Consider the following 26,051-nt stretch of genomic DNA (forward strand, 5'->3'; position numbering starts at 1 on the left):
AGGGTGAGGGGGTCGCTTAGGTTTGCGGGGTTTTACGCGTAGTGAAAAGAAAGAGCTTCTTGAAAGAGCTGGTGTTGCTCTGGGCTGAGGTGTTCAGCTTTGTGTGCGTTAGAGGTGTCCACGTGGAAATGCTTCTAGGACTTCATAGAAACTGCATAATGAGGTCGATTACCTTTAATCAGAGGGGAGGGTGGCAGGTGGGGAGAGAACCCCCAAGCCAGAGAAGCTCATTGGACTTAACCCACAGACCCCGTGGGGATTTCTTACCAAGGGTTGTTACCGGTTTATCCCATCCAATGCGTCAGGTGCCTCTTCGTGTCCTTTTCAGCTGTCTTGCTTTCAAACATCAGCCAGCATCCATGAACTAAGGAGTCTGGGGCTGGGAATCAGCGAAACATGAACTTCAAGAACTTTCTAGTGCTCCTTCTGCAGATCGATATGCCGAAGTTTCCATGATCTTTCCCAGGAAAGGCTTTTGCTGACGTTTTGGTGAGCAGTGGCACCGCACTGAGTCATCGGCATTAACGAAGCAGAGCCACGTGGGGATTTCATCAGGGACCCAGCAAGAGATCTGTCTCAGTCTTGGAGATGCAAGCCAAAGTCACATGAATTTGTCCTGCATTTCTCATCCTTTCTTGTGATCATTGTTTCTCAGCTCTTCTGCAGAATCAAATAATCTGATTGTAACTGCCTGGGCAGGTCTGGTTCGGGATGGGAGAGCAGAGCCAGGTGTGGGTCTCTGGTCTGTTTTTTTCTGCAGTGAAACCCTGCAGTTGTACCATCTGCTGTGGCGTTGCGAGCTGGGTGGGTGGGTGTCCTGCTGCCCAACTGTGTTGGCAGTGCCAGGGTGATGGCTCCTGAGCACATGTGGAGAGGAAGGCAGAGGTGTTGGCCAGCTATCTCCAGCTGGCAAGTGGCCCCTAGGGAGCTCTTGCCAGCTGGCTTGGGCTAGTGCTGCCAGCACTGGTGTTAAGTGGGGTATGCTGGCTCCCCACGGCCTTCCTATCTCTGCTCTGGAAGAACAGCTGCTGCAATATTATTATTTCAGGCTCTGGGGTGGATTGGACACTCGTTCCTCCTAGCAGGTTAATAAGACATATGTCCAACACCATTTGATTCTTCTGACATTGTTATGATAGCCTAATGCTTCCTCTTTGTCTGTGTATGTCAGCTTTCATCATTAACCGAGCACTTGCTTAACAGTCATTAATCTATCTGTGAATCTCCTTGGAGAGGCAGGAGCTTTGGAATGACAGGACAAAGGCAGTGAGTACAACCTGACTTTATATTCCTGCACCACTGACATAGCGCTCAAAAGGTAGCCTGAAGCTGGCATCTTTAATAGCAAAAGACATTCAGAAGTTTGTCTGTTCTGTGCTTTATCACATCAGCTGGCTGTAACTCAGAGATGTGCTGTGACAGCATCACTATAAGGACAAAATCAGATGTTTGCCCTTGTGCGTGTCATGGTTTCTCATGGACTGGAGGACCAGAGGGAGACTCATCAAAAATCAATGAAGTGGGTCAGCCCCTCTGCTTACGTGACTGTGAGCAGCTTGTGCCATTAAGGGCAGCATGTCCAGCTCCTGTGGGATTGGGAGACTGTCCTTTTAGTAGATTAGTAGAAGGGCCCTTGCTGCCAGTTTCCTGCCCCAGTGTGTATGTACATCCTTATCCCCTGTGCTCAGACGGAGGACGCAGGCAGGTTAGCAGCGTCAGCACTGAGCGCTGTCGTAGTTATGTACCTACTAGGTTAGTAAATAAAGTAACCTAAACCCTGGCTCAGGCAGTGCTGAACGCAGAAGATGGGGGAGAGGCTTGGCTCTGTATAGCACCATCTCCCCCACACACCACCTGGCATTCTGGGGAAATGGTGGAGTGGGGATGTGGTGCTATTTTAGGGGAATTCCTTCTGTGCCATCCTTGTGTGGGTTCCCTGCTCTGACTGCAGTTGTGTACGCAGAGAAGAGGCGAGGGCTGGAGAAGCACATTCCTACATATGTGTCTGGGGGAGCAAAAATAGAGGACAGTAGAAATATCAAGGGAGTTATTACTGTGTTCAGTTATTACACACTGAGTCAGTGCTCCAGGGGATGCCTGCTTTCTCTGCAGACACAGAGAACATGCAAGATGATGTTGTTCTCAGGAGTGCAAGGCTACACGTTCCTGTCTGCTTTGCAGGGAGCTTCCTTGGGACCATGTTAGTTTTTCTGACACTGTTACGGTCAACTGACCCTCTTCATCTCCACAGCCTGCTTTGTGTTCATCTATTACAGAAGATCTCTTGCTGTCCCAAGCAAGCAGTGTTGCAGAGAGTGTGATAGGTGTATTTAAGACTATCCTGACTCATGTAAGAACTTCAGAACTGCACCCCAAGATGTATGTTTGTGTACTGTGATTATACAATAAGCCTTGCTTCTGCATACTCGAGTGTGGCTGGCAGACTTGCTTAACCTCACTTCTGTAAATCCAAAGTGTGTGAGAATTGACAAGGTTTATTAATAATACACAGCAGCCATGCTCATTAACCAGCTGGAGACATTGCAGCAGTGATGGCAAAACAAAGCAGCTTGAAGGTTTCATTTGCAACATCTTCTTTCCCAACATGTCCTAAGGACAGGCAGAGGTGACAGGTTGTGCCACTTCCTCCAGGAGTTTCCTGTTGGGATTTGATTTTTATTGCTTATTTATTGGGGTGGTAACAGACCACTTAGTGAATGGAAATTTTCCTGTCCTTTCTCATTCTGTCCTTCCCTCTGGGAGCTGCCTCTCATCTAAGCAAGACAGGATTTCTCTGTTAGGATGGGGACAATAGTTGTTTCAAAGCCTTGAGGAATGGTATCCTATTGGGGAAGTGGGGGGGGGCACCCAGAGCCCCTTGCGGAAGCTAAAAGGCTCATGGGGTGCAAATAGGCCTTGCTTGTTTCCTGGTTTTTACCACCCAACAGGTACAACTACATGAAGACCTAACTTGCAGTAAAGTTTCGGTCTTGGAATTTAAGCACCTTGTTTTTGAAGTATGTTCTTTTTGTGCTAGAAATGTCAACACGCCTCTTCTCTCCTGCTGTGCTGCAACTTTGCATTGCTTTTCCATCCTGAATGGGAGAAGTTGTAATACAAAATATGCCTGGTGTACTGACCTGCCAACCCAAAACTCAATGCATCTCATCCCACCAATTTGACTTGAGGGCTTCTGTCAGTGATGCACGTTGCTAGGATTAATGAGTCTGTAATCATTCTTCTTCTAGGTGTAAGCACAGTTCCAGTGGAAAAAGACCATGTTGAAGAAATGGTGAGTAGCTGTATGTCAAAGCACATTTCAGAAAATGTCACATGCTCTCCATGGTTTGACTTTAAATGCTCAGGGTAATGTGTTTTTTTTCCATAAGGGTAAACTCTTATGAGATGATCAGTGATGCAGAACTTGGAGTCCCTTTAGCTGTCAGAAGATACCTGTGTGCACTTCAGTGCATTTGATTAAAACGGAAGCTGGCTTCTTGGGTTACTGTGGCACTTTGGAAACTATGTTGTACAGTTGCCCAAAAAATTATCTGAAATATTATTTGACAGTACATGTTACTGGACTGTAAAAAGTGAGATGGAAACTTTGAAGAAAGATTAAGTATTTACAGTTACCGACTATGTAATGGACTTTCTAATGCAGTCCTCCCGTTTTCTGCTTTGGAAAGAGATTTTTAACCTATTGGCTTAAATAAATGCCATTGGCTGCTCTCAGCATCTGTAACCTGACATCATACCCTCTCCAGTTGCTGATTGTGTGAACATTTAGGTTAATAAACACTTGGTAATAACTGCAAAACATTTAAAAGACAAACAGCTGTATAAATGTTTTATTGTCTGCTCCCATCCAGATTGTCATCCTGAGACTCGTACCCCTGGTGATCTGAGCATTTGCTCACAACCAACAGCTTCAACACTTGAAAATCATTTGTGTGAATTTGTACAGAAGAGCTACTTTCCTAGCACTTAGGATTAGAGGAGGTCGTGTGACTTTCCTAAATCAATGAATTTCCTTTTTCTCCAGAAGACTATCCAGTTTAATGTTAAGAGCTAAGAGAAGCAGGGCTTGCAGCAAACTTACACAAAAAAATGTGGAGCACGTCACTTATAGAGGATATAAAGGTGTTTTTTGTTTGTTGGCAATCCAGGCAGTACTTCTGTTAACACCTTTGCAGCATCCTCCTGTTTGAACATGCTTCTCATGTTTAGAACAGTGTTGTGTTTGTTATTTTTTTGTAGGTGCTGTTACCACATGTTGTTTCACTCTTCTTTGCACTGAATAGGCTATTAAATATTTAAAAATGTACAAAAGGAGCCTGTTACCTATGCAAGCAGGAGGGGAGATAAAAAGAACTAATGACTTTCTTCTTCTTACTGTTACGGGAGTGAGGAGCAAAGCCCTTGTTGCCCAAATGCACAGGAAGTTGTGGTAGAGCTGGGGATTACTCAAAACTCATTAATATTAGCCTAAACTCTAATCCTAAACTAGCTTTCCTCACTAACTGTGTCAGAAGTAGGATTTCCAGTTTTGCCATGTTCTCCTCTTTTGTTTCTTGTAGGTAACACGGTGCATAGTGGAAGTCCTGTCCAATGCTCTCTCTAAGCCAAATGCACCACCAATTAATCCTGAGTGCAAAGAAATCCTGAAGAAGAGTAAGTACAGCATGTTCTGCACTTGTGAAGGGACTTTGTTAGGTGGATTATCTCATTTTGGAGCTGGTGAACTGTTATTTCGGCCTGTGTGAAAACAGTGTTTCCAAATTTTAGTCTCAAAGTTCTGGTTTCCTTCTGCATAGTCTGTCTTGCTCAAAGAGCAAACAGCCTGACCTGGTAACTCTCAGGGATTCCTGGTTAACACATGTGGCGCCCTGCTTTAGCCACCTGGAGAATCTGGGGAAACTTAGACAAGCTCTTCAGGTAGCCTGAGAAGTCAACAAACGTGACCAGGTTTGGACCACATGCTGAATGCATCCCAGAGGGTTATATGAACTGGCTTCAAATCACCACTACTTAAATCAACAAAGCTTCTATGCCTGGTGGCAACTGAATCCACGCCGAGCTCGGGAGAGGGAAATCTTGCTCAGCCCAGGAACGATTAAGTTTGTGGTGCTGATTCCAGAGGTCTGGAGATGTGTGCTGAAAGCTCCCTGTGGGAGTGCTCATTTCAGATGAGCTCATTCCTCCAGCATGCTGCTTTGCTGCCTCCATGTTGAGGTGGAAGCCTGCTCAAATGCTTCATTACTATCTGTAGTGAAGTGTGGTTAAGTTTGGTGCTGTGCCAGGCTGCAGAACCCACATCCTTCCTTTCTGCTCAGTTGTATTTATTCTGTTACAGAACAATAAAAAGGGTCTTGAACTTACCTGACAGCAAGAAGCAGTAATGAAACCTGTCTGTCTCCTGCTCTGTAGAGGGAATGATGCATGGCCCTAATACAATAATCAGGAGAGGATGGGTTTTGGGCTTTGGAAAGACATGTATGTAGCTCAGTCCCAAATGTATAGGAGGTGCTGAATGCTATCAGCCATCAAACTTTTTTTTATTACATTGTTAGTTTCAGGAAAAATCTTGTGTATTTTCCAGGTTTTGGAAAATAAAAGAACACTTACTGGAAAGAGGGTATGGACCATATTTCTGTCATTAGACAGATTTCCTCCAGAATGTTGGATAAGGGGAAGCTTTTCAGAATGAATGAGCTATTTTTAAATCTGTGCAGCTATTGTCTGAAAACTCCTAGGATTTGTGATTATTTCTGATGTTACTCCAAGACAAGTGAAGCAGAAATATCTTGACACAAATACACTGTTTCTATTGTGGGCAGAATCAGACTTTAATTTGGCATTTTGGAAATTATGGAAGGAGCATGATTTGATTAAATATAACTATTGCAAGGAGCATGATTTGATTAAATATAACTATTGCAAAACAATAGCTTTTTTTTCAGTCAATTTAGAACTTTTAAAATCTGCTAAAAGCCCCAGATATTTTTGAGTAGTTTGAAATTGATGGTTGTCTTTTTTGTGAATAAGCATATATGATGGATAAAGCCTGGCATTCAAAGAACTGAATAGAGCTCCACATCCCAGTGATTTTAGTGGGAATGAGAGTTAAGCTTGTGATCACAAAGAAAGAAAGAAACTAAAGAGGAAAAATTATTCTGGAAATTTCAGTGGAACTTTAAAAATGCCTAATTAGTTCATGTTTTTTTCAGGCAAACATACAAAATACTAGGAAATGACTAATTTTAAAAGTAAAATTATAAAATCTGTCCAAATCTTCTTGCCACTTTGGGAAGACTGTTATCTACTTAAACTGAAATAATGCTTCATTGGCAAGTTGGATTACTTCATTATGCTGCTTTTGTTATTGTAGGTGGGAAAAATGACAGAGAGAGAAGTGACAACAAACCACTTGAAGTGAGGCATTTGAAAGACCCAGCAGAAATCGAAAAGCATCATACTGGGAGTGTGGAGAAAGAACACAGTCAAGCAGAAGAGGAATCTAAAAAGTACATGAAAGGAGATGATGAGGAGAAACTTGCTCGTGAGGAAGGTAAAAGTGAGGAGGAGGATGGACACCACACACCTATTCAAGAGGAGAGACTTCATACAGAAGAAAAGAAAAACTATCAAGAAATTAGAGGCGAGGAGAAGAGCTACCACAGTGAAGAAGCAAGCAAAGAGAGCAAGCTCCATGATGAAGAGGTAGAACATGCTCTTCTCCACAAGAAGCCTCACTCTGGAGGCATGAGCACAGAGGAGTTCCCTGATGGGAATGATCAGCACTCCGTGGGGCTCTGGCATTCGGAGGAGGGCATACAGAGCCCTTACAAAAGAATTCATGAAGGTGAAGAGGGAGAGGCAGAGGAAGAAAGAAGTGAAAAATATCACCATGAGTCTAAGGAACGTGATTTCTCCCATCAGCAAGAGCATGAAGAATCTGATGAAAGTGAAGAGACAGAAGAGGAAAAGCAACCCTACAGACCCAAACGTTACCATGGGAAGCAGAGAGTGAGTGACTCCTCTGAAGAGAAGAGGGGCCATGGTGGTGAGAAGAAGGAACTAGCTGAGGAATCTAACACAGAGCAAGCCTATCTCTGGGACAAAAGGAATTACCATCAAAAACACAATGAAGAGTTTGAGCAGCAGCATAAGGAGCAGAGTGGTTATCATGGGAGGCATGGGTCTGAAGAGGTGGAGGAGAAGAGGCGTGCAGGCCAGGGAGGTGAGGAGTACAGAGAAAGGTGGCATCAGAGTGAGGAGAGCAGTGAAGAAGAAGACAAGAGGCATGGCCACAGTGAAGAGAGTAATGAGAAATGGCGCGAGGAGAGGAGGCACCATTCGGAAGGAAGGACATATCTTGGAGATGAGAGTGAGGAAGAGCTGGACAGGTATCTCAGCAGTAGCAGCAAGGACAAGCAGCTTCGTGCTGGATACCGCTTGTGGGATGATGAAGATGAAGGGTCACAGAAAGCGTATGCTCGAGAGCGCAAAGGGCAGGCCAGAAGACACTACTACAGCACAGAGGACAGCGTAGAGCAGCAGCACTACCCTGGCAACAGTGAGGAGGAGGAGGAGGAAGTGGAAAAGAAGCTTCACAGCAGTGATCAGTTGGAAAATGAGGAGGAGAATATGGAGGAGGGAAGATATGCAGAGAGGGAAGAGTACAGAAGCCGTCTCCCTGTGGAGAAAAGAACCATGGCATCCTACAGCCCTTTCTACCCACTGCTGTGGTGGAAAAGCCAGCACCTTGAGAAAAGGGACAGTGCCAGAGAGCAGCTTCTGGAGGGCAAAGAGGAAGGCAGGCCCACCCTGAACGAGAAGAGTCTTTTCCCTGAATATGATGACTATGACTGGTGGGAGAAAAAGCAGCTCCTAAGTGCTCTGAACCACAGACGCACTGACAAGAGGAATCTTGGCAAAATGAATAGATATGATACAAAAAAGCAATATAACAAGATGGATGAACTTGCACAGCTTCTGAGTTACAGGAAAAAATCAGACGAATTCCCAGAGTTGTACAATTCTGGAGAAGATGTGAAAAAACGTCACGTCCTCAGGAATGACAGAGGAAGTCTGAGCCAGAGGCCTCTGACAGAAGAGGAGGTATGTGTATCTCCTTGAAAAGCAAGGGGAAGCTGATATTACATGCATATTTCTGAATCCATTTCCAGGGCATCTGGTAAACTGTTCAGGGAAAAACTTAAGATTGTTACATGGAGAGACAGATCTTCAGTGATTTAACAGTCTGGTTTCTTTGAATTAATTTAGTGGAACTACCGCAGGGCACGGTTTGTAAAATAAAGACAATGTTCATCCTTGTTAGCCTCTGTCTGCTGCAAGACAAGAAGAGAAAGGAGATTTTCTTTCTCTTTGGGCCCTACCTCTCCCTCTAGGGTCTTACAGACTAATAAAGATGAGTCTCCACCCATCAGCGAGATGTTCCTCATGTATGTCAGTGTATCTGTTGCACAAAGCTGGGCTGGTAGCAGTGGAGGCTTCATAGTAATTTATATAGAGGTTAAATGGCATTAGCAAGTCATCATCATGAACGAGAATTGGCTGCATATGTTTTTTCCCCCTAGCAGCTGGTAAGGTGGAGTGTACTTGTTGTACACTGTGCTTTCTGTGTATTGTAAGCCAGGACCATTGTGATGACAAGGTTGTAGCCTCTGAATGGACTGTCACCTGGGCAGAAGTGACTGCAAGCTGCATGGAGCAGCAGCTGTGAGGTGGGATGTTACTAGTAGGTAATGGTGCTTCAGAGCTAAAAAGATCAAGCTGTGGTTAGGTCCAGCCCTCAGAATGAATATTTTGGTACTTTCCCCAGCCCTAACTTGGTTAAAAGCAGAATATTGCACAAATCTCCCAAGTGTGTGCTGCACTGCTACTAACACACCACCCCAACCCTCAGCAAGCTGCCCAGAGACTAGTAAGTATCAGGATATGTCTGTCTCAGAAACTACTGTTGTCTCTCACTTTTCTGGAACAAAACATTTGCAGAGTTCTTTGTGTAAAACACTCCTCATATTTTCACAGGAAAAAGAACTGGAAAACCTGGCCACTATGGATTTGGAGCTGCAGAAAATAGCTGAGAAGTTTAATGACAACAGAAGAGGCTGAAGATTATCTGCTTTGGCGTTTCAAAGCTAGATGTAGCTGTACTCACAATACCTGTTTTTTGTGGTAAATTCACTGCCACTTGGATTGTTGTTTGCCCTAAAACCAGGAAATACTATTTACTGTCCACTATAGTGTAGTGATTTATACAGCTGAAAATGTCTTTCATTTGCTATTATGCTATTGAGATATGAAATAGCATGAATTTTAGTATTACAACTTTTCATGCAAGGCAGATATTTTTAATATGCTTGTGAAAACAATGGTGTTAGTGTTCTTCAGAAATATATTTGTCTGAGTTTAAAATAATAAAAATCATTGATCTTAGACCAAACTTTCTCCTTGCTTACTTGGGTTATGTCAAAGTAAGCTGTATCAGCTGGATAGGAGCCTTGTGGTTCACCAGTATTGTGTTGGGTTTTTTTAAGTTACAAGGAGCATATCTGTGCCTTTTATTTGCTATTTAGCAAGAGCATGAGGTGAGAGAATCCCAAATAATTTGCTCCAGTAACTCAGAAATGTCCTGTGAATTATTTAGTTCTGGAAATTGGTCTTTAAGGAGCAAAGACGTTGCAACACCAAATGGATGCTTGCTAGTTTGGAAGGCACATGTTGCTTCAGAATCAATGCATTACATAGTGGATTGGTTTTCCTACTCGTTTGGTCTCAGTGGCCCCATTAATTTAATCACCTAACGAACGTGCTTTGCTAATGTGTTCTTTCCACCTATTTCAGGCAAGCAGGTCATGGTGGGAGTCTGTGCTCTGTGCTGGAGCAGGGCCCACCTTGCACAGGGCAAGTTCCTTGGCAGCCAGTGAGTGGTGGCAGGATGGGCTCTGGGGAATGAATGGAATGATGCCTTGTGAGGAGGGTGGCGTATGGAAGGAGCCGTTTGGTAATCTTAGAACACTATGAAGCAGTAACAGAAATGGTCCCATAATTAGTTTCAATTACTTCAAATATCTGGGGTTCAGTTAAATTAAACATTCCCAAACGTGCTCTTTTACAGACTTTCTGCTGTGATGATGTCTTGAGTTGCTTGTATGACTTGGTAACCCATTTCATCCACCTGCTTAATAAATCAAACACAAACATACTCTCCAATTAACTGTAAGGCAATACAGACTGGAAAATACTCTGAGATACTAATCTGTGAGCTGTGTGAGCACATCTTTGCCTTGGGATTTTGGTAAGACCATTCAAATGTTTCATCTTGTTTGGTTAAGGTACATGAAGATTGAATCCTGGCTCAATGAAGCTGACAAAATTTTGACTTCACCAGGACCATGGTTTCACCAGAGTTTTCCAGTGACAGTAAGGAAAGTTAGAAAGTGTCCCAGCTGCAGAAATACTTTGCTGTCTTCAGCTTACAATACTGTGCAATTAAGTAGTGCAGCATCGTGCATTTTGCCAACAGCTGGTATGAGAGAAGGTGCCTGTGTGTATGTAAATACCTAGAAGCAAATTTAGTTGTAGCACAGAAAACTTTATAAATTGTTCAACTATGTTACTTCAACAATGATTTTTTAATTATTTCTTTTTTTTTAAAGCTCATCTTACGCAAACATTCACTCATTAATCAGTCATGTTCTGCTTAAAAACATGTTCCTTGAAAGGCTTTAAAACCAAACGTTATTCAGTGACTTCCAAGAGCTTTGTGACAGTGGAGCTGCTGCCACAAGCACTGAGAGCTGAGTAGCAGTTGGGACCATTCCTGCCTGGTCCATTTTTATCTACACATTTGCATCACCTGCTTAAGATTTTTTGATGGGTAATTCTAGATTTATTTATTTATTTTCCTTTTAAGCAGCCAATACAGTGTAGATTAATTTAGATTAATTTCCATTATTTGAAGGCAAATTGCCTGCTTTTGGCATTGAAGCTGGGTGGTACCATTTAAAACAAATATTGGTGTATTAAGATGCATAATTTTGTTCCAGGAAATCAAGTGAGGCAGAAATGGTGGTTTTGGCTTCTGAAGAATTGTTGCTCCTGGTTAATGATGAATTTGATGTGTAGTTTTAGTAAAACACAGGAATGGAAAGCTTGGTAACTGCTTTTTTGATCTTGGACATGCTGCCTTGAAGCTCCAGTGATCACCAGGTTCCTGAGCTACACGTTATGGACACTAAATGCAGGTATGTCAGCGTTGTCCTCACCTGCCTTCTGCCTCTTCTCTTAGAGATGCTCTGTGTTACATCCATTATTTCCAACTTGCCTTAAGATCTTACAGGATGCATTCTCTTCTCATTTGTGCTGGATCTTCCCTTGTCACTTGGCAAACTACAAAGGCTTCCTGGTTTCAGACAATTGTATTTCAACAATGTGTCTCCCATGATAGACTTTGACTCATTCACGTTTCAGTTAAAACAGGAACAGTGTTGCACCAAGATGTGCTCTGCCACTAGTACATACAGAGTATGTTACATCAATTTGAAATGCCAATAATTTAAAATACTTTAACAATTTCTTAGATTCTTACTGTCTTTTATTGGCACAAGCATTATCATACATTTAAAAACTGCAGATGGGATTCAGTACTGAGAGCATTAGTATTAATGCTGGAGAAATTGAAGCCAGCTTGGATTTGATCAATATTGTTTATTTCTCAAAACTGAGCTGTTTGTTAGACAAATACAACAGATTTTGTATTTTTTTCCCTCGGGTAATTATTTTTAGCACATTATATATGATAAGAATTAAAAACCTAACATTTGCTGTAAATATGGCAGCCAAGTACCTCTGCCTGCTTTAAGTAGGGAAACTGAAGCAAGAGAATTTTTCAGTATTAACCTCCTGGTTTACGCTGATTTAATAATTTTCTTGCCTTTCTCTAGTTTCTGGGCTTCTATCCATTGCTCTAATCTAGGTTGTCTCAGAATTTCATCATACACTGGGTGTTGGCTGCTTTCAAAGTCTCAGTCTACCTTCAGCATGTACAGGGGGGACACACAGCAGAGGAAAACTTCTCTTCCCTCACCCGTTTCCTCACTAACTCTTGAAAGTTGAGAAATCCAGAATTTAAAACAAACCTTAGAGAAACCACACATCACCTTTCTGGTCCCTGCATGTGACTTGCAACACTTCCACTGGACGGAATGGTAAGAGGGGCAAGCACATTTTTCATTTCCACTTATTGCGGGAAGGCAGAGGAGCTCGTGAAACAAGTTTGTGGGTTTTTCATGCAAGCAAGAGGAGAGAAGCTTTCCATAAAAAATGGGAAAAAAAGGGAAGTTACAAAAAGCAGGACAGAAGATGCACTGTACCTTAAGAAATCCTTACCTGCTGCTTCACACAAAATATAATCCGTTTTATTTTGAGCTGATGGTGTCCTGAAGGAGCATTACTCTTACCAGTACACAGAATTTTACAGCTTTATGAAGTCAGATGACTTGATCCCAAAGCTCCAGATTGCCCTGATGACTAAGTTCAGCCACAGAAGTCAAGTACAAGCTGTACAAGCTCACATATGGGCCTAAAGCCTCCCACTGGGATTCGGGTATGGGTACAGCCAGCAAGGGTATTCTCCTCCTAAAGCTTCTGCTAGACCTTTTTACTTCCAAAGAGGGAAAATTAAGAAAAAGAAAGTAAATCTCATTAGGAAAAGCATCCTGAATTTAATTGAACTGGCAAATGCAAAGCTTAAAAAAGTAATAAAAAAGATACACATCATGAAAGATAAAAGAGGAGAATAAATATAAATACAGCAACCAAATTTCAAAATGGTTATCTCTTAAAACATGTAACAACTCTCAGGAAAAATGACAGGCAATACTAATGGAGACATTGTTTAAATATTTGGTATTTTAATTTATGAAGGTACACTTTATTTCATGAAAACATGGGGTCATGCTGTAAATTTCTGGTATGAGTAGTCTCTTCCTATTGTTTCTTTGGAAAGAAAAGTGTGTGAATGTTGCTGCTTGCTTGCTTATATTGAACACAGCTGGGTCCTGTGTTCAAAGGGGGAGATGATGTAGAATGTTTTACCATGATGCTGTTCTGGGAAAATGGGAAGTTAAGTTAGATGTGTTGATTTGGACTCGACCTTTGAAAAATCTACTTTATCACACCCACTTTTGGCAACAAACAAACAGAAGCCCTTCACTGATGCTTTAGCTACTCCTGATGGGTTTTTTTGATGTGTGTTTTAAGTGTGATGTTTGCTTCCAAAGGTTTTTATTCTCATTCTGATTATGGAAACTGGTGAAGAGCCAGAGGAATCCTCCCTGCCCTGTGCAGTTCTGCTGCTTTTTGCTGGCAGGTGTATGACAGGTACCATTTCGATGCTGTCAGGAGCACAGAAAGTACACTTGTTATTTTAATAACAGGAGGACTCCTGAGATTTCAAAACCAAAATCAATTCTTCAAACGTTAACAGTGAAGGTCTTGAACTTTGCATCTTTTAGATGATGGCTCTTCCATCTTCAGGGCTTCTGAATCACTGGAGTCAGATTTGCTCTTATCCAAGACAACAGTTATACCAGAGAGCAGGTATCCTCCACCTCCGCTCATTGTCAGTTTTGGGTGGCTTCGATCTGGTAAGACCTTTAAAAAATAAAACCACCAACAAAAAAGCAATGAAAAGTCACTCGATACGTGCACATCAAATGGTGTAATTTAAGCTTACAGTATAAGATGTAATTTTTTTTCCAGGCATCAAAACAAACAGCCATTTGGGAAGTGTGTTTATCTTTGAAGGACAAAGTATCTTCATTACATTTATAGACATACATAAGAATAGAGGCTGCTTCCTTCCTGATTACTTCGTGGTGGAATTTCTAGCAAAATTATAAAGTCAAGGTTTGGGATACATGAAAGTCTCATTAATGTGTTCAGAACACGTGTACTTTCCAAGAAACTGCAGCTGTTCTAACACAACAACATTGATAAATACAGTAATTTCCAGTTCTGACACACTAATCTTTACGCAGATACTCTTAAGACATAGCAATGAACTATCACTTGCAGCCAGGTTACAATTTTCTGTGAACACTTTCTCTTCAGTGATGCTCCCTCCTTGCTTTGACTGCTGTCACAGGTGAAAACTGATTTACATGTGGCCAGAAGCTGGTGCAGTATTGTTCCTAACTGCACCGAGACATGGTAACCCTTACCAAGCCTCACTTGTGTAAACATCTTCATCTGTCCATCTCCTACTCATTCCCAGTTTGGTTGCCTGATCAATGGTCAGTGGTTGTGGCCACCCTTGAATTAAGATACCCCCTAAAGAACACCGCCTTACAGACTCCAGAAGCCTATGAGTGAAGAGAAAGTAAAATGCAAGAACCTCTTCAGAGGTGGCGAGCTGCTTAGACATCAGATGAGCTTCTGCCTCTACATAGTTGAGAGCGTACTCCACATTTGCAAATACGTTGTTGAAACACAGTTAGTGGAACTGACGTTTTTCACAGTGGAGATGTTTTCCCTCCCCTCTCAGCTTGTTTTCACTGTTCAGTTCCCAGATGGGAAAGTTCTTGTTACTTAAGTTCCAGGAAACATGTTATTTGAAGACACTGACTTAGAAAGTCACCACCATTCTCACAATTATTTTTTTTTCAACTATGAAACACACTGGAAATGAATGAACACTTGTAATTTTTTGCTACATCTCTCTTACATTACACTAGATTGTCCTTCACTTTAGGCTAAAGCAGCACAAGTATTGCATTAGTCAGGGTGCTACAAATACTTCAGCAAATGTTTAAATGAAATGCTTTGTAAGTCGAAAAAGTATTTCCATCTGAAATTGTTGCAACGAAGCATTAAAACAGTATTTTTCCCACTGCTCTCAGGTAAAACAAATGAATGTGCTTATTCATAATTTCAGTCAGTCCAAAATGCACTTATTTCCCCAGAACTCATGCAGTTTCAAAACCCACTTACTACAATCCTTACCTGGTATGCTTATTCATAATTTCAGTCAGTCCAAAATGCACTTATTTCCCCAGAACTCATGCAGTTTCAAAACCCACTTACTACAATCCTTACCTGGTATGCTTATTCATAATTTCAGTCAGTCCAAAATGCACTTATTTCCTTAAAAAATATAAAACAGTGGGTTATACAGTAGAATAAACTCAAACCTGAACTGTAACAGCTAAAGTAACATACTTGATGTACCTCTTTATACTGGCAGTAGACAACAAAAGGCCTTGAAGGAGCAACAAATTCCAATAAAGAAAGTAATAAAGGAGTGGGATGAAACTTGCTGGCTACAATTAAGCTGCAAAAGAAATTTCACAGGTTAGTTTTCTGCTTTTAAAAACTATCCATCAAGTGGTGTTTTCTCCTACTTAGCACAGTGATCAATTATAGCTTAAATGTTGCCAATCAGCATGTTTTCATGGCTCCAACAGCTCCCCAAATATAAAAGCAAATCAAGGTTTCCTACTTAATTAAGTAGGATTTAAGTAATTTCCTACCTAATTAAAAGGACAAAACAGTTGTTCCCTAAAGTGCAGTATATTAAACACACTGCAGAAACACTAATTTCAGCTGTGTTGAGCTCCACAGTAACTCTTGCAACTCAAGAATTTTCATGCTGCTTTCTCTACCCTAAGACCACTGTCCAAATAGAGTTTAAATTTTGTGACTGCTAATTGTTGCATAGAATGTAACCTCAGTTGTGATTCTTTAAATTGGGTATTCTTCATTAAATAAATTTTTATATTAAAAAGTCAGTATTTAAAGAGAAAACAATCCCTTAGTGGGCATGACTAAAAGATTTTTTAAAGAAATTAAGCCCTTGCCAACTGAAGACTTTATACTTTGTTCTTCATCCTCATTTTAGTATCACACTGTATCTCAAGTATATACATGCTTAAGATTCTCTACAAGTATCTTGAGTTTTGAATTAAAAAAAAAAAAATCACTGCTAAACTATACTGCAATAACTGGTCAAGACTCAATGAGTTAATAAGTTGTACTTGTGCAGAAGAACGAGCTAGTTAAGCAACTTGTCCAGGATACAGTTATTATATTAAAAGACCAATCCATTAATTATCACTTTTTCTCCAGGGGAACATACAGCACTGGAGACACTGTCAAACTTACCTAACAAAAGGGAGGTAAAAATGGATGTTCCATTTTCTAAACACAACAGAGATAAAGTAATTATTTTACAGTTTGCAATTTAGTTTTCTCTGCAATTTTGGCCTTGCAGGATACAGATTTAACCCAATAACTGGTCAAGACTCAATGAGTTAATAAGTTGTACTTGTGCAGAAGAACGAGTTAAGTTAAGCAACTTGTCCAGGATACAGTTATTATATTAAAAGACCAATCCATTAATTATCACTTTTTCTCCAGGGGAACATACAGCACTGGAGACACTGTCAAACTTACCTAACAAAAGGGAGGTAAAAATGGATGTTCCATTTTCTAAACACAACAGAGATAAAGTAATTATTTTACAGTTTGCAATTTAGTTTTCTCTGCAATTTTGGCCTTGCAGGATACAGATTTAACCCTAATTCCAACCTTCAAAAAATGTGTACTCAGTCATTAACTGAGTGGATCAGAAAGAAGAAAGACTCCAGGCTGTGCCTCAGAAGGTCTGGAGTGCTGCACTGCCACTGCCAGGAGCTCTGCCAGACAACAGGAAGGTGAGAGATGAGAGACTGTGAGAAACCAAATTCTCTTCTCCCATATGGCAGCACATATTGCTGCCAGCAGGTAGTCTGGCCAGTCGCAGAATTAAAGTAACGGGTGAGAGGGGAGAAGGTGGAGATAGAGGAAGGGCAGGGAGGGTTAGAGAGAGGGTGTGATCCAATTCTGAACACACGGTGTGTCTATAAACTAATTGCCACTTTTATCATAGAAATTTAATGGTCTATCTGAGAGTTGTCTTAGAAGAATACCAAATCCTCCTTTTTCGCCTTAAAGACTTAGGACAGACTGCAACTCTCCTCAATGGAATTGAACAAACAGGCCTAGTAGAAGCACTGGTTTACCACGTCAGGATTTCCATAAGATGGAAATTTTATTAAAATTGTATCTTCTACATAAAGTAGTAAATATTGTTAAATTCAGGACCTCAAGAAGTCATTATCTAAAAGTTGGTGCCCATCTTTACCTAACAACTATTTTTTCTTCCCTCTAAGTCCTAATTTTCCTCCCTACTTCTAATGCTAACCAGCTTCTTACCTATCCTTTCCCTGTTTCTCTCTTGCAAAACAAAGTAAAATCCCAATTTCCCTGCCTGCTTCTACTCACATGCCAAGTTGTTAGTTGGAATAGTTTCTTTACTCCATGCCAATTTTCCCTGGCTTAGCAATATATGTACCCTGTGGTTCTCGATCTAAACAGATGATGAACTAGAAAAGGCAGATGACTAAAGAAAGGTGATCCTGACTGGGCCATCTGGGATAGTTCCTTCAGGCAACTACACACTTCTCTTTCCCCCCTCATCGTGCTGAAGTTTTCCCAAAGCAAGAAATCACTCGTCCCTTTGAGGATATTGTTTGTTATAGCTTTCATGCATTAAGGACAAAAGTGACTGAAAACTAATGAACAAGATACAAATACTAAATACACTTTCTTGAACTCAATCAGCAACCAAACATACCATTTTACACTACAGGAAGAATCAAGGAAAGTCAAATATTAATTTTTGCTTTGCCAGACCATGCACACACTTTAATTACAATGACGGGTGCAGGACACAGCAGTAAAACCAGAACAAAACACTCCCACTGCTAAGGCAGTTTAATCCCCAGAGGTGCTACTGCTGCCAAACAGACGTGCAGTGCTTTGAACAGACCTCTTTTATTGCTTCATTGCTTTGGAGAAGGAATTACCTGTGTGCACCTTTATAGAAAAGGCTAATTCTACCACTTAAGTGTACATGAGATATAGTAAAATATGAATGAGCATGAGTTAAAACATTTCATAATAACAAAATTTATACACAAGCATTAAAACAGAACCCGTAAATGTGTATTAAAATTTATCTGAGCAGAAAAGCTTTATTCCCAGTGAGCCAATATTCTTAAGAGGGAAAAAAATGAATATGTATGTTATTAAATTAACTAAATCAAGGTTATTTGATTAACTCAAATCACTTCAGCATTTGCTAAGAACATTAATAAAAAAGTCACAACCACCAAATGCTCTTATACTATTGTGGGGCTGAATTTCTAGGAATATGCTTATCATATTGATTTTAAACTTCTAATATAATATCTTGATGTTAAATTGTTTCTTAGAAACAATTGATCCTGGCCAAATCAGGTAACATGAAGTTACATTTCTTCCTGTGTACATTTTTAATTATTTTTTTTTATGTTTACTCATAGCTAGTCAGGAAACTGACTTTTAGGTCATCAGATTTCAAAGTATTTAAATAACAGAAAAAAATGTCAACCAGGTAAGAAGCAAACAAGACCCAAGACACACCTGGACTGACTGCTTCCTTTTAAATATTCAGAAAAAAATAGGGTATTTTTAAAACAAAGCTTTTATTTGTTTCAAAGGAAATTATCTTCTGTAGGTGTGTTTTCAAATAGAAGACCTGCCTTCAAACAAACTCACCCATCAGCATTCTTCTCTCTCAACAAAGCAGCAGTTTCTATCAGCTTTTTCCTTCTCTCCCACTGTTTTCTTTGCTTTTCCCGAACCTTTGAACAACAAAACAAACAGTTTGCCCTTTAAATGGTAATTATATATTGGATCTCTATTGCATTGACTGAATTTTGATTTTTTCATCTCAGATGGCTACATGTAAGACAAACGTCAACTTCCAGAGTTCCATTTTAACACCTGAATAAGCTGTATTTCAGCATGTCTGATTCAGACAGCAGAATTTTAAGTATAGAGACATTGTAAAACTTGAATAACCAGAATAAATATTCTTACATTTTCTTTATTTTCTTTTTCTTTGTTGTCTTTAAATTCTACATCTTCAGCATTTATATCCATTGTCTCATGTTCTTCTGTTTGGTTGATCTCCATAGCTGCTTCAGTAGTAGATTCCTCTTCTGTTTCCTGTAGGGAAGTCTGCTTCTCATCAGCCAATCCATTGCTTTCTTCTCCCACTAACACACCATCTTCAGGTTCTGAGGGAAGAGTCTCTGTAGAAAATGTTCCAGAGAGGACACTATCTACTTTGCTGAGGGGAAATTCATGAAGATTATCGAAAAAAGGCTTTGGAAATCCAAAACAACTGGTAGCAGCTCTAACAGGTCCTCCTCCTGGATACATCTGAATAATGGATCCATAGCCTGTGAGAGCAAAAGAATAAAAAACACATTGGAAGGCCAGGGTTTGAAGCACACATTTAAGAATAGGTGAGTAAACTGCCTGCTCTTAATCTGTCATCAAATTTAACAGGTTGTTGCAGAATGCCTCAAGGAGGAGATACCTCAAGATGTCCTTATTGGAAGGACAACAGTTACTGCAACTCAGAAGGGCAAGGTAATTATGCATGCATTAAATACACATTTAGGATTAGCATAGAACATATAATAAGCACTGACAAATTGTTAGATAGACTAATTTAATGAAGAAAAAGACCATTTTTCTACAGTAATTGTTACTTACAACTGTGGAGTAGTTTTGATAAAAAATTAAAGCTTATTTAAACCACATTAGTAGGCAAATAATTTCTTCAGCATCCAGACTGTCCCTCTGAAGGAAGAGATGTCAAATGCTTTAACACATTAAAAAGAACTTTGCAATAGTTGTACTGAAATTGCATCTTATTTAATCTACTTCAGCAAGTATCCTTATGGTTAAAAGTTGCTGAAACAAAAACAATGCATAGTAAGTGCCTGTGGGCTTCTCAGCCAACAGACGTCACATCTGGGAGCACATTATGTCACATTTCCTACCTTTCCAGGCTTCTGGAATATAATTGTCACCTCTGGTGTCTTTGACTGGCTTACAATGAAACTTAATTCACTGAGCTTGAGAAATAAACACGTCAAACTTCTAGAATGTGATCAATAAAATGTCATATACTACTTATAAATACACACTTCACTGCTGTTAAATCTCTGGCACTAACCAAAATTAAAGATAACATTTTCAGTGCTGCAGGCTGTCTGAATTCCAGTGTTACTATTCCTGTTTTCTGCTATTCACTTCCCTGGACTTCCCAGTTGACTGGTAAGAATCTGCATACAAGCTTCTGTGTCACTTACCTCCCATGCGCTCCATCACGGCACCCAGCACAAGGCCTGCACATGTTTCCATGACAATCATCTTGTTGCCAGCACGGACATTTCCCAGAGTCAACATCTGAGCTAGGGTGTCATATCTCAAGTGGCTGAAGACAGAGGGTTTTAAGAAATACCAAATTAAGTTTTCTTACAGTTAGAAATACTGTGGATTAGCTCAGGAGGGTGTAAAATGTTGCATTACAGGTAGATCTTCAGGGTCACCACGCTGAGACTCATAATTAACCAACTGGTAATAAAGAAGCACAAGAACCAGAGCTAACAAGAAATTAGCACAGAATAGCAAAAGCAGGATATGAAGTAGTGTGCACATACTGAGGTGCACATCTCATGCTGTATCAGATTGCAAAAATAGGTTCTAAGCTTGTCAGGTTTTTTGTTTTCTCTGACATGTCAGTTTTGTAAAGAACAAATGGCATTTGAATGCATTTCCTAACCCAGTGATGGATCCCTCAGTGACTTCCATCCATTTCACAGCAGCACCCACCACCTGCAATTTAAAGCCTAACTGTACTGACTGCAGCACCTGCACTGAAGAGACTTGGTGATGGCCAAGGAATTGACAACTAATCTTAACAGGTAAATAAAGCCAGGTGAAGGAGATGGGGGGAAAGGAAAAAGGTTTGAGAAGCCTCAAATAACATAAATTTGAGGGGTTTTAGTCTCAGCATCTAGATCTACTTTTACTGCTTTAAAAACAGTAAATGGGTCTATCTTAAACACCGTCTCTAACGATGTATCATTTACAGAATCAGAATCCTCAGGCTTGGAAAAGACTTCTAAGATCACCAAGTCCAACCATTACCCAAGAAAAACCCCACCATGCCCACTACAGCATGCCCTGAAGTGCCAAACCTCCATGTTCCTTGAACATCTCCAGGGATGGTGACTCCACCACCTCCCTGGCCAGGCCGTTCCAGTGCCTGACCACTCTCTCAGTAAATAAATTGTTCCTAATATCTAGTCTAAACCTCCCCTGGTGCAACTTCAGGCCATTTCCTCTTGTCCTATAACTTTTCACTTGGGAGAAGAGGCCAATGCCCACCTCACTACAACCTCCTTTCAGGTAGTTGTAGAGAGCAATGAGGTCTCCCCTCAGCCTCCTCTTCTCCAAACTAAACAATTCCAGTTCCCTCAGCCTCTCCTCAAAGACTTGGTTCCCTAGACCCAGCTTGGTAGCTCTTCTCTGGACATGCTCCAGCACCTCAGTGTCCTTCTTGTAGTGAGGGACCCAGAACTGGACACAATATTTGAGGTGCAGCCTCACCAGTGCCGAGTGAAACTCAAAGTCAGCTAGCACTTCTTTGAAGAAAGAAACTAAATGAAAACTTACTTTATTTTTCCAGGTTCCCTTGCATAATACATTGTTGAAAGAATGCGAGTGGATGGTTTTACAATCGTAATAACTGCCTCATATCTGTAAGAAACACATAGTCATAGTCTTATCTTCACCAATGAGAGAACTACTAAGTATTTTGCACATTTAAAAATTCACTTACTTTTTTTTCTTCTTCTTTATGTATTTATCTTGAGCAAACTCTGTTTTGTCTCTGAATGTTGTACTGTTCTCTATTAACTGTTGAACTATTTCCTTGGAAGAAACAATTTATTTTTATTATAACTGGTATGTATATCTCATTCATTTAATATATAGTATTTTTTAAAACAAACACTGAAAATATTTGCTTCCAGTAGAGGCCTGTATAACATTAACTTCAACTAACATCAATGGCAAAGTAAATTTCTATTAATCAACATGACAAGCGAGGTGCTACCCTAACTATGTGCAGGAATTTGATCACATACTGTTGCCTCTAGGTGATCTTTATCTACATAACACCAGTGAAAAATGATAAAGCTGAGAATGCTTATCCTGGAAAAGGGGTATTTGGTGTAGAGGTAGTCTAGTAGATGCCAGGACTATCTCATGAGAGAGGGCAGACTCTACTGGAGAAATGAATAAAGGGCAGGATTGTTCCACTCAGTACCAGGAAGTCATTGATTCCTGTCTTACTATGAAGCCTCGGTACCTATATATTCTTAGCCCATGTCAAATGTGAATGAGAATACCCTGCTTTCTCTAAGTGATAAGCTATTTTTCATTTAATTTATTTAGAATGAGGCAGAGTTATGTTTCTTGGCAGTTACTATGGACCAACTGACACATGCTCTGTCAGTTTAACATGCCCCATTGGAACTGGACTGCATGACAGTACCCTAAGTCCTGTGTGAAGCTATACAGGCAAAAATCTTTTACAAAAACAAAACAAGGAACCTGATGTCACCTGATGTCCCTCTTTGGGTCTCTTATCTGACTCTATATATAAGGGTATCTGTTTTCCAGACTCTCCTAGTTCTTCCTCTATACTTTGACTATTTATCAGACATCTCCCCTACCCACTTATTTTATTCTGCTTTCCAAATTGTGCTAGACTTCTGTACCAGCTCCTTGCACATTGTCAAACTCCTTAGCATTTACTATTTCCTGCAATACTGTCTCTGACTTCCTCCTTCTCTAGCTCCTAGTTCTTCCCAGAATTCCTAGTTTTATTTCCTGATCTCCTTGTCCTAATCTCTCCCCTTCGGCAATCCCAACTCTTCTTACTCATACTTTCGGGTTCAAGCTGAAGCGACCATTAAGACCTTCAATGGAAAAAAGCTTTCCTTTCTCAGGGTTTGCCCCTGTGCCCGCAATACAACAACAATTGCTGCATAGTTCTGTTTTGGCTGTTGTGATCAAAGTAGTTTAACTGCTAAAATCTAAAGTCTCTATTAAACATGTAGGAAGAGCAGTAGTATAACCTGGCCTCACAGGAGTTTGGAGAGGGTGGTGGTGGGGAATGACAAAATGAGTATTTTTAATGTGGACACTGCATCTCCCATTGTTCTTTATGAGCATGTTCCAAAACTCACTTGCTGTTGCTGCTTTTCAAGCCATTATTTCATTAAGCCCCTCAAATACTTAAAATGTACTATTAGTGGTATCAAACAGCATATCTTTCTTTTTTTGCCTTATTCTCAGAAAAAAATTAATGCAGTGTCTATGTTGTTTGATTTGTTGGTTTTTTTGTGGTTTTTTTTCCAGTAAACTTTATATTGTGGAAAGGGCAAAAGCCAAAGGGAAGCTGTGGCACTATGCAATGCCCTGGGAGTACAGGCCACTTCATGTGTTCATCCCAACACCTCTCATTCCTCGAGCCAGGGAAGGATTTGGAAAGCAATGGGAAATCAAACCCCATTAACAGTGAAGTTGCTTTATTTCAAAGGACAAACACAGCCTATGCCGCAAAGACATGCCACTCACAAACTGGAGTTCAGATTTCACCAGACATTTATGGAAGAATAATAATATCTACAGCTGTGAATACAACAGAGCCTAAAATGAGTATTCAGCTACAGCTCAGAAGGCAAAGTTCACAAATAAGATGTTTTAATAACCTAAATTAACAGTATGATAGATGTATGGCACAGACATGCTGCTGACATACAGAAAAGCCAAAGTGATCTTCTGCCACGAATAAACAGAACAAACAGACAATATCAAAGCTGTCAGACTGATTAGTACATTCTTTTCAAAGAGGTAACATCACAAGCAACACAAGCAAACAGAAGAAACACCAGTCTAAACTTCTTGGACCCAGGCATTATTACGCAGGCAAAAGCAGAACAGCTGCTCTGAAGAGGAGCAGCAACCAGCAAGATGCAAAGAGGAGATGAACTTGATGTAAGCATAAGCCGTCTTATTTTTATTAGAAAGGGTAAATCAAAATGAGGGAATTTTGAGTGGTAACATGTACAGAACAGAACTGGCTGCAATGGTTTATTTACATGTAAGACAGCCTCACTTCTTGTTGACAAACTGTGGGGTAAAATCCAATCCCTTTCCTAACAGAATGGAACTGATCTCCTGAGAATATTCTTAGCTTTTAGGGTGCAGGTAAAACACAGACATCACATGTGTTCAGTAGGTACCACCTAGAGGCAAATTGACAGCCCATCTGTTACACAGTGTTATTTGTGAATACTTGGGTGTTTATCCATGATCCTTTCCGATGCCTTTAATAGTTTAATTATTGCATTATTTTAATATGTCTGTAGTATAGAAATAACATTTTTAGTCTTATAAAGAAAATAAAACTAAAAGGTGATGATGTGAACTGTATTTCCTTAAAGGTTTTAATATTTTTTTGTCTGTTAGGACTTTTGATGTCATAAAAATGCATACTTCACTCTCTATTGACAAATCTGCCAACCTTACATGAAATTTTCTCTGAAAATAGCCTTTGTCTTTTTGTAAGAACAGATCTTTAGAAAAAACATTACTTGAGCAGAAGAACAAAGAAAAAGCACTGAATTCTATGCATAGATAAAAAGAGCAGCCTATTTTGTAAACTAAAATATAACCACCAAGGTAGCACAGAAATTACACCAAAACCTTATTTTTACCTGTCCTTTAATACCCTTGTCCTTCAAAGCCTTTATGTCATCATGAGTCAGTTTTTGAGACTTTCCATCGTCAACTATGTTACGATTATCTGTACCTGCTTCTTTTGTTTCTAAAGGAAAAGGATATAGATTTGTAAAATCTAGCTCTGAGTATCTTTAAGTTGGAGAAACACACAATTTTAGTTTCACAGAAAGACTTCTCAGGATTAAACCCACATGCTTCACAGCCTTACAAACTATTGCCTAAGCAATCAATCAAATGTAGTATGTAAAACACACCTTAGTATATATGTTCACCCAAACTAAGGTTAAAATTTTCTCCCATATTAAAAAGCTTATTTGTTACAGAACTAGTGAAACAGCAGATCAAGATGAAACCATGCACTTTTATGACAGAAGTAATGTAAGTAGTGTTAATATATAATTAATAGAAAGCTTTTCCAATACCTTTGGTATTATCAAAAGAACAAATTAATTGGAAAAAATCTGTCCAAACACCAGTCAATCCCCAGTAATACCTGTGGTAGTCTCTTCCACTTCTTGCTTGGGCTGGAGGTTTCCACCGCTGGTTACCTCAAATGTAGTTCCATAAATATGTCCAATAGCATTATCCAGATAGAACCACTGCTTCTCAAAAATAATTTTTCTGAAACAATAAAGAAGTTAATGATATTAAAAGCATTATTTTTACTGTGTCTGAAACCCAAAACAGTTGAAAGTAAACTATAGCTTCATACATGCCATTTTTATCTACATTCTTAAAGAAAAACATAAAAAGTGAACTTAACCACAACAAACACATTAAACCAAAACTGGTTAGGAAAAGAACAAAGAACTTAGACTGAGCATACAGTAAGAAATACAATTATTTCTTTTCAGCTCAAAAATATTCTAAAATGACAGATAAAACAAGGCTAAAGCACTTGAATTACATAGTACCAATCTTGACGGAGAAAGTCAGAACAAGGCAAGGAATGAAAGTAATCTGAAGTGCATTAAATGTAAGCTGGGTCATGCACATTAGTGCAAAAAGATGGGCATGAACCTGCATTTTGAGGAGCTCCTTTGAAATAACATTTGCCAAAACACTGTGAAGAAAACAGACAGCACAGAATGTGCTAGTGTAATCCTAGAAATGTTTAATAAAAAATAATAAAAAGGGGGTATTTTATTATCCCTTCCATTTTGATTGCACTGAGGGAGGTTTGCATTTTGCTTTCTTCACACAAAAAAAGGATCCACAGAGCCTGTAACTTTCAGGCCGAACTACAAAGGTTTCCCTGCTGA

General features: G+C 39.9%; 2 protein-coding genes across 2 annotated transcripts in view; one reads left to right on the forward strand and one right to left on the reverse strand.

Moving 5' to 3' along the window:
• The window catches only part of CHGB (chromogranin B (secretogranin 1)), an 88,172-nt gene extending 78,705 nt beyond the window's left edge, over positions 1 to 9,467 (forward strand). Inside the window, exons 4-5 of the mRNA XM_009993429.1 lie at positions 6,392 to 8,124; positions 9,058 to 9,467. Of these exons, the coding sequence (XP_009991731.1) occupies positions 6,392 to 8,124; positions 9,058 to 9,141 (1,817 nt within the window). The 3' untranslated portion in view covers positions 9,142 to 9,467. The remainder of the gene's footprint in view (positions 1 to 6,391; positions 8,125 to 9,057) is intronic.
• Positions 9,468 to 13,512: 4,045 nt separating this feature from the next.
• Positions 13,513 to 26,051, reverse strand: part of TRMT6 (tRNA methyltransferase 6 homolog (S. cerevisiae)) — a 15,312-nt gene continuing 2,773 nt past the window's right edge. Inside the window, exons 3-12 of the mRNA XM_009993461.1 lie at positions 25,283 to 25,410; positions 24,765 to 24,874; positions 21,818 to 21,909; positions 21,652 to 21,735; positions 20,283 to 20,407; positions 18,997 to 19,361; positions 18,673 to 18,758; positions 15,195 to 15,364; positions 15,130 to 15,137; positions 13,513 to 13,686 (exon numbers count right to left, since the gene is read on the reverse strand). Coding sequence (XP_009991763.1) covers positions 13,513 to 13,686; positions 15,130 to 15,137; positions 15,195 to 15,364; positions 18,673 to 18,758; positions 18,997 to 19,361; positions 20,283 to 20,407; positions 21,652 to 21,735; positions 21,818 to 21,909; positions 24,765 to 24,874; positions 25,283 to 25,410 — 1,342 coding nt within the window. The remainder of the gene's footprint in view (positions 13,687 to 15,129; positions 15,138 to 15,194; positions 15,365 to 18,672; positions 18,759 to 18,996; positions 19,362 to 20,282; positions 20,408 to 21,651; positions 21,736 to 21,817; positions 21,910 to 24,764; positions 24,875 to 25,282; positions 25,411 to 26,051) is intronic.

Source organism: Chaetura pelagica, unplaced genomic scaffold (assembly GCF_000747805.2).
Source record: "Chaetura pelagica isolate M959 unplaced genomic scaffold, ChaPel_1.0 scaffold472, whole genome shotgun sequence".
In the NCBI taxonomy this organism is placed as follows: Eukaryota; Metazoa; Chordata; class Aves; order Apodiformes; family Apodidae; genus Chaetura; species Chaetura pelagica.